This window comes from Salvia splendens, chromosome 10, assembly GCF_004379255.2.
Source record: "Salvia splendens isolate huo1 chromosome 10, SspV2, whole genome shotgun sequence".
In the NCBI taxonomy this organism is placed as follows: Eukaryota; Viridiplantae; Streptophyta; class Magnoliopsida; order Lamiales; family Lamiaceae; genus Salvia; species Salvia splendens.
Genome location: NC_056041.1, coordinates 6064258 through 6072608, shown reverse-complemented (window position 1 = coordinate 6072608; position 8351 = coordinate 6064258). Strand labels below are relative to the sequence as shown.

At 38.9% G+C, this 8351-nt stretch overlaps 1 protein-coding gene across 4 annotated transcripts; it reads left to right on the top strand.

Annotated features, from left to right (window-relative positions):
• Nucleotides 1-429: 429 nt before the first annotated feature.
• Nucleotides 430-7599, top strand: LOC121752517 (histone-lysine N-methyltransferase ATX4-like). Of its 4 annotated transcripts, none has more exons than XM_042147637.1 (23): nt 430-1654; nt 1788-1843; nt 1957-2170; nt 2400-2519; nt 2619-2687; nt 2773-2841; nt 2923-3008; nt 3114-3206; nt 3305-3440; nt 3646-3742; nt 3848-3947; nt 4052-4176; nt 4735-4880; nt 5096-5200; nt 5319-5383; nt 5493-5697; nt 5813-5899; nt 5987-6043; nt 6126-6215; nt 6557-6643; nt 6761-6835; nt 6935-7035; nt 7133-7599. In XM_042147637.1, exons 1-23 carry the CDS (start codon nt 863-865, stop codon nt 7221-7223), a joined length of 3066 nt encoding a protein of 1021 aa, XP_042003571.1. In that variant the 5' UTR covers nt 430-862; the 3' UTR covers nt 7224-7599. The 4 variants fall into 4 exon arrangements, with proteins under 4 accessions (XP_042003571.1, XP_042003568.1, XP_042003569.1 ...); XM_042147634.1 differs by having other exon boundaries at nt 433-1654; nt 3637-3742; XM_042147635.1 differs by having other exon boundaries at nt 434-1654; nt 2403-2519; nt 3637-3742.
• Nucleotides 7600-8351: the final 752 nt, after the last annotated feature.

Here is an 8351-nt window from a genome sequence, read left to right as displayed (position 1 = left end):
GCGCATCACCGATTATTGAGCTGAAAAACTTCATTAAATTCGATTTTTAAAATTAACGGTGACCCAACCATGGAAGGTAGGACGGAGGCTTTCTTCGACCCTTTCCTTTATTGGAAAAACTCAACCAACTTTGGATTTGGTGGTTTTCAAATAATCTCTTTAGCCCCGTTGGCGGCAGACCAATTGAATCTACTCGATCAACTTTGTGTACTCTACAAAAAAAATATTTTAAAAGAAAACTTATTTCTTTCTCCAATACACTACTTGTTTTGTTTCTCTTCTTCACCATGTCATTGCAGAGAACCAGAAAATTTAATAAAAACATACGTAAAATAAACTAAAATCGAGACAACCTTCTATTATACGAGGTTGTCACCATCACAATCACAACGCGGAATCTTCACTTCACAATTCACATACCAACACTTCTTCCTTTCTCTAACTAGACGTACAATTGTTGTATCTATACACTCCAATCTAAATAGAATTCCAAATTCTGCCGCTCCACCAAAATTTATCTTCAATCGATTACAATGCAAAAATAAAAATAATAAAACGTGCTGAATTACACATCCGTGTATATATATGCGTATAAAATTAGCGCACCTATATCGCTTTCTCTCTCATCGAATTGCAGTTAGAGAGAGAAAAGGTCTCGCTTGCTTCAGACAGAGATCCCTATTCCGATACTGCTCCCTCAACGCCGGGAATTTGCTGCTTTCCTCGAGTTTCCGTCCAATTGAGGCGGGAAATTTATCCGGTTCGACTTCCGGCCGAGCTTCCTTACGCCGGTGGGAGTTTGAAGTCGCAATTAGGGTTTTCAACTGAGTGAATTTGCGTGAATTGGGAGTTTTAGAGGAGGATGATAGTGAAGAAGAGCTTGAAAACGGTAATGCCGAATATGAAACGGTGCCGAGTCGGTGACTCGGGCGGTGATGACGACGAGTTATCGGTCAATCGGAAGAAACGCAAAACTTCCAATGATTACTTTCCTCTGCTTCTCCTTGGAGAGGCCGCCGCCGGTATAATTCCGTTCAATGGTTATGGAGTTCAAAAAATTGCCGCGGAGGCCCCAGTTGGAGGCGGCGGCGCGGCTTCGGAATCGAGGTCTGAGCAGCCATCAAAGTCGAAGGAGGTATCGCGGCCGCCGCTGGTGAGAACCTCGCGAGGGAGGGTCCAGGTATTGCCTTCACGATTCAATGATTCGATTCTCGATAATTGGAAGAAAGAGAGTAAGAATGCTGTTAGAGAGGATACAGAATATGTTCCGGTTAAACAGAAGGACAATAAATCGAGCTCCAAACCCCTCAGGATTCGCGACGATGTGAACGTTCCTAGGAAGCAGAGTGAATGGCGCAAGTTTTCGCCTCTGTCTGTGGATGAGATTGCGGAATTGAGGAATGAAGATGGTTATGATGATGATGATGATGACTATGATGAGTGTATAGATATATCTAGCATTGATAGATTGTATAGTACCAAAGATTTTGGTGAAGGTGATATAGTTTGGGCGATACCTGGGAAGCATTGTCCTGCTTGGCCTGCAATCGTGCTCAATCATGAGTTGCAGGTGCCAACGCAAGTGTTCAACTATCGGGTTGCTGGTGCAGTTTGCGTAATGTTCTTTGGTTATTCTGGCAACGGAACACAAAGGGTAAACTGTGTGTTCGTATTTTATGTTCTTTTTTGGCTTTCCAACTGTAATACCTAACATATGTTTGCTTGTGACAAAGAACATGGTTGATGGGATTGCATGCACTTATTTTGGCACGCCTTTTTTTGAGCAGGACTATGCATGGATTAAAAGCGGGAGGATATTTCCATTCGTTGACTACGTGGACAGGTAGTTAATTTTGTTTTTTTCTTCTTCTCCCCTTTACCCCCGATTTGTTTCTCCCCTCTCAATCTGTGGTGGGTGGGTGTGGAGTTGGAAGCGATTTAAATTTGTTGCCTTAGGTTCCAGGGGCAGACTGAACTCAATGATAACAAGCCTGGTGATCTTCGTTCTGCAATAGAGGAGGCTTTTCTAGCAGAAAATGGCTTCAACGAGATGTTGATGGTTGAAATCAGTGCCGCAGCTGCAAAGTCGCATTATCCTCACTCTCTTAGGAGACGGGTGTTTGAGGCTACTGGTTTAAATCAGGATCAGCAGTGCAGCTCTGCAGAACCGGTGTGTTGATAGCATTCATCATATAATGATTTGGTTTGCTTGTTAGTGTTTCCATGCATCCTGTACTACTTTTATTTTTTGTGGAAATTGGACGTTAGGCCCAGCTTCGATCATTCCTTAAATATTGTTCAATTTCATTTTGTGTTTCAATTTGGTCATTATATTTGTAGAAAATACTAAAATTGCCTGCTTTAAAATCACAAAGTTAAGAAGATTTCATCTTTCCTAGCAGGATGCCCATTTAAAGAAAGAATCAGAATGTTGTGAAGCATGTGGAACGAGCATTGCTCCTTACTTGTCAAAGAAAATATTTCCTGGTACCAATCGTCTGTGTACTTCTTGTACCAGGGTTTGTTGCTCGCTATACTCGGCTGTATTCTTAAGTCATCTTCCAGTATCATCTACAGGTCTTTTTAGTTAACTGATGATTGCTTCTTTCGTGTTTCAGTTGAAAAAAATGAAACACTATTGTGGCATATGCAAAAAGATTCGGAACCAATCAGATAATGGAACATGGGTAATATTATGTTTAAGCTTTGGTAGCTTCTCTGTATTGTGGTTGCTATTTTCTCCTAATCATCGTTTCTCATAAAAAAAATCAGGTGCGATGTAATGGTTGTAAAGTCTGGGTCCATGCAGAGTGTGACAAATTTTCGAAAAGAAATTTCAAGGTATCCTTCCATGGGCTGCATTCACAATTTCAAGGATCTAAAATTTATTGATGTTAAACAACTCATTTTCTCTGATTCCAGGATCTGGCAGCAAGTGATTATTACTGCCCTGAATGCAAAGCTAGGTTCAATTTTGAGCTATCTGATTCCGAAACTTTGCAGTCTAAGTAAGTTATGCTTGCTCTGTTTTTTCTACTGTATTAGTTTTGTATTGTCTGCAGTTCAAAATCCTTTTGTCGCCCCAATTCTGAGAATAATGATCTCTGGTGCAGAAACAAGAAAAAGAATGGCAATTTTGCATTGCCTGACAAGGTTGCTGTCGTTTGCTGTGGTGTTGAGGGAATTTACTATCCAAGTCTCCATTTGTAAGTTTTAGTTATGTTTCCACTTTCGTCTACTCTGGATACTTTACACATCCTATGATTTTCTGAAAGCAACAATTCCATCTTTTCACCCTTTGCAGAGTTGTTTGCAAGTGTGGGTGTTGTGGAATGGAGAAGCAGGCACTTAGTGAATGGGAACGGCACACGGGATCGAAAACAAAGAACTGGAAATCAAGTGTCAGGGTGAAAGGCTCCTTGCTACCTCTTGAGCAATGGGTGTGTTCTCAAAGCTAGTCTGTCTTTCAAATTCTGTCTATTTTCCTGGAGCATGTTTAAAAGGGTTGTAGCTGTATGTATAAGCTATCCAGTTTAGGGGATTGCTGATTGAAGATTTGCATATTTAATTGTTATTGAAATTGCCATGACATACTGTGTCAAACACATCCATTTTTAAGGTCATTTCCTTTAATAGATGTTACAGATGGCCGAATGTCATGAACGTAGCCTCGTTCCTGCTAAAACTGTCAAGCGTCCTTCTATCAAAGTGCGGAAGCAGAAGTTGCTGAATTTCCTACAAGGTTTGCTCCTAAGCTCTGAGTTAATGCTCATGTTCTGTTGAAATATATCTGCTGCTCTATCCACTGATGCACGAATTATAACTTAGCTGTTTTTTGACATGATAGAGCACTATGAACCTGTTTGTGCGAAGTGGACAACAGAAAGGTGTGCAGTATGTCGTTGGGTTGAAGATTGGGACTTCAACAAAATTATTATTTGTATTAGGTATATGCCCAACTTGGCTCCATTTGTTGCTGTTAAATGTGGTATGTTCTGCGAACATACTCCTTGTGATGAATGCGAGGTTGATTTTTCATTGATACTCTCAGATGTCAAATAGCCGTTCATCAAGAATGCTATGGAGCAAGACATGTTAGTGATTTTACTTCATGGGTCTGTAGAGCCTGCGAAACACCTGATATTGAGAGGGAATGTTGCCTCTGTCCTGTGAAAGGTGTGGATCTTCTCACATGCTTTCCCTTATTTAGGAATAAAATCGTTAAATCATAAGCGCTTGCTGGTTTTTTGTCTGTTGATACCATGGTCTAACTTAAATTTGTTGGAAATAAGTATGCTTTGCTTGTTTTGGCCTTCTTTATGTGGAATTCAACTCCAGCGTAACCGCTGACTGGAAAATTTTATGCATAAGTGTTTGGTTAGTGGGAGTCATTAGTTGGTGAGTTGTTAAGATTTAGAAACAAAAGTTTATAGAATGAAAGAGGAAATCATTAGGATACATCTGATGTTCTTTTGAAAAGTTTGCCAAGCAATTGATATTCTGTCCCCTCCCCTGGAAATGTCCAGTCAGGGAACTTACTACAAACAGGAGAAATAACCAATGAAGTAAATTATATCTCAAGTACCTAGATTCATTTCCTAGTAATATATGTAACTCAATAAATATCTTGTGCATGGAAATATAATCTCCATTGTAAAGTACAAAAAAGCTTACTAACCTAGTAACCTTCAGTTTTCTACCATGATAATTTTTATAATGTATTTTCCAAAATAGGGGGTGCTTTGAAGCCTATGGACATTGCTCCTTTGTGGGTTCACATCACGTGTGCTTGGTTTCAACCTGAAGTTTCTTTTGCAAGTGATGAAAAGATGGAGCCTGCCCTTGGAATATTGAGAATTCCTTCAAGCTCTTTTGTGAAGGTAATGTTTCTACAACTCATGAACCTAATTATTCTTGGGCATCTTTCAAGTTTTCCCATGGTAATATAATATCTTCTGTTGTTCTGTTTGGTTGGTTATTTATACATTGCCCTTACCTGAAACCTGATGGTGATGTTGTTGACAGATTTGTTAATATACTTCACCAAGTCTTATACTATTTCCTTACTAAATGAGGATGTTTATATATGTTGCAGATCTGTGTGGTTTGCAAACAAATCCACGGTTCTTGTACGCAATGTTGCAAGTGTTCCACCTATTACCATGCAATGTGCGCGTCAAGAGCAGGGTATCGCATGGAGGTAGAAGCGACTAATTTTTATGTCTTTTGAGTGTTTGAGCTAGTTCATGCAGTAAATTAATTGGATTCCGGGTGAATATATTTATTCAATTCTTCACTGAGTGTATTGCAAAATGCAGTTGCATTGCCTGGAGAAGAATGGAAAACAATTTACGAAAATGGTTTCATACTGTGCCTATCACAGGTATTACTATTTGTGTATTTCTTTTAATATAGTAATATCTTTGGTGGTTATTATGCTGAATCCTTCCTTGTATAGATGCATCATTGCGCTTTCCACCTTTGTTGTGTAGGGCTCCCAATCCAGATACAGTTTTGATTGTAGAAACCCCCAAGGGGACTTTCTCTACCAAAAGCTTGCTTCAAAATAAAAGACACATGGGAGCAAGGTTAATTTCAACTAGCAGATTGAAACTTGAGGAACCTTCTCCAGAAGATACTAAGGAGGTCGATCCATTTTCTGCCGCCAGATGTCGCGTCTACAAAAGAACAAAAAAGGTTCGTGCAACAATAGTTTTTCATTATGCATATTTGGCAAAAGAGATACTAATAACAATTCTATATTACTTCATGTATCCTATTTTGATCTTTCTTTCATATTCTTGCTTGCTAGCAGACAAGAAAGGAGGCCATTCCCCACCAAATTATGGGGCCTCGTCATCATCCTATGAGTGCAATACTGAATTTAAATGCAAACAGAGTAAATCTCATTAACCTGGCAATTTTATTTCTTTTATCTATTTCTTAACTGAAAGTTGTGCACTTAACTCCTTTCCATGTGAAACAGAAAATGGAGAAGCCTAGGGACTTCTCCACTTTCAGAGAACGGCTTCATCATTTACAGGTAATATAAAGTTGTTGATGTGTTTCTAGTGATGGTCTGGAGCTCGACATGTGACATCATTTATACTTGTTTATGAATCCAGAAAACGGAAAAAGATAAAGTGTGCTTTGGTCAATCAGCAATACATGGATGGGGCCTGTTTGCACGTAGGAACATCCTAGAAGGAGAAATGGTAATTCCTCTTAACTAAGTACTCTATTTATCAACAGTTAGTCAGGACTGTAGAGGAGATATAGGAAGAATACATCGTCTACTAGTCGTCTTCCAGTAGCACAGATCACGGTTATACCTTTTAACAGGGCATTTTACTTTGTGTGATAGGATGGATTGATAAAAATTATCCAAGCAAATCCACTGTTTACTTTGATGGACTGATTAATTGAGCTTTTTAGGACCATCTTATCATTCAAATACGCAAGTCATATTTTATCAATCTATCGTATCACTCAAAGCAAATCCCCCTTAGTAATTATATGAAGGATTTGGCTCTAAATTTCATCTGGTTGTGGTCAGGTTGTTGAATATCGTGGTGAGCAGGTCAGACGCAGCGTTGCGGATCTTAGAGAGGCTCGATATCGAGCACAGGGAAAAGACTGCTATGTGAGATGATATTCTTTCTAGATTTGATTGTTTTTTTGGACATAATATGTTCCCTTCCCACCCACACCCCACAGTTACACTTCCAGATGTGTACTAATTAAATTTAAATCTGCTCAGTTATTCAAAATAAGTGAAGAAGTTGTGGTAGATGCCACAGATGCAGGAAACATCGCTCGCTTAATAAATCACTCGGTAAGTTTTCTCAAAAAAGAGCTACTGTGCCAGGTTTAATAGCAAGTTTGTCCTGTTTTTGTTGCATTTATTTGATTTTTAACGATCGCATCATTCCAGTGTATGCCCAACTGCTATGCGAGGATAATGAGTGTGGGTGATGACGAAAGCAGAATCGTACTCATTGCTAAGATGAATGTGCCTGCTGGGGATGAATTAACGTATCTCTCTCGCTCTCCCTCTCCCTCTCCCTCTCTTTTTCTCTCTCATAAGACACAGCTAGAGTTTTAACTGTTACTTTTTCGCGCATCTTGGCAGATATGACTATTTATTTGATCCCGATGAACCTGAAGAATTCAAAGTTCCCTGCATGTGTAATGCTCCAAGTTGTCGAAAATTCATGAACTAGGTTACGCCGACATAGCCATTGTTTCCTCTGACGGAACTCTAACTTGTTTCCTCTTGCAGAAGACCTCACCAATCACTCTATTAATTTGTAAAGTTTGTTTTTTTTTGCTTCAAAGAAAAATATAAATTTTCCCCCTATTTTGAGATTCTTACAGTTTAGAGGGGTACAAATAATAGTCATCGCTGAATAGAGGGTAGAGCTTGTCGCTTGATGCAGTTCTGAGTAAATCACAAGTAAGAAGCATGTAGTTCAAGAAAGATATGGCATCATTTTTTGTTATTCTTTGGCACTAGTTATAATAGTGTTTCTTATTGAAAAAAATGTTTGTGATGGACATTATTATCTTTTCTATTTATATTGTATTATTAGTATTGAATTATGAGATGAAATCAGCTAAATAACCCAAGTCCAATTGAATAGGTGTAAGCGTAAACTGTAACGTAACTTGGATGAGCGAATAATTTTGCGTTTACCAATTTACAGCAGAAATAGAGCATGCACATCAGTCTCATTTGCTCAATCTCTGCGAACATGTGTACAAAACCACGCGGAAGTAAGCTAATCGTGGCTTGCCACGTGGATTATCTCAATTTATATATATTTTTAAAAATTTTGTTTATTCTTTACCATATAAAAAAATTCCCTAAAGGTCATAAACGATTGTTTTAAAATTACCTATGAATATACCACTCCACACATTCAATTATTTAAACTTCATTAATCATTTCTTCTATGTTTTCATTAAATTGCTCTTAAATGGAATTTTGCAAATATAAAAAACAATTCTAAACATATCTTCAAAGTCATGGAGTTGACCTGCATAAGCTCAACGTCGATCCGCTCAACCCACCATTAGGTCGTTCTTCTCATCTAATCGATTCTCAGACCGAGCAAAACCACTCGCTTGGAATTGGTTCGTTGCCAACTCCCCAAAGCATCGAGTCTGCCGATAAAGCGGAGGCTTCCAAAACTAAGAGCATCCACAACCGTGCTCTTGCCAGCGGCACGGTTGTGGGCCCGGGCGGTACTATTCATGCCTGCTCTCTGGCAAGAGCACAACACCCACAACTGTGCTCTTCCGCAAGGACGAGTACAATTAATTTAAAATTCAATTAAACAATAATATTT

Bases quoted from the DNA above. Each gene is read 5' to 3' on its own strand.
- LOC121752517 (XM_042147634.1), top strand. From the start codon at position 863: ATGATAGTGAAGAAGAGCTTGAAAACGGTAATGCCGAATATGAAACGG. The intron at 6,216-6,556 runs GTAATTCCTCTT...GGTTGTGGTCAG, and splicing joins ACATCCTAGAAGGAGAAATG to GTTGTTGAATATCGTGGTGA. The intron at 6,836-6,934 runs GTAAGTTTTCTC...GCATCATTCCAG, and splicing joins CTCGCTTAATAAATCACTCG to TGTATGCCCAACTGCTATGC.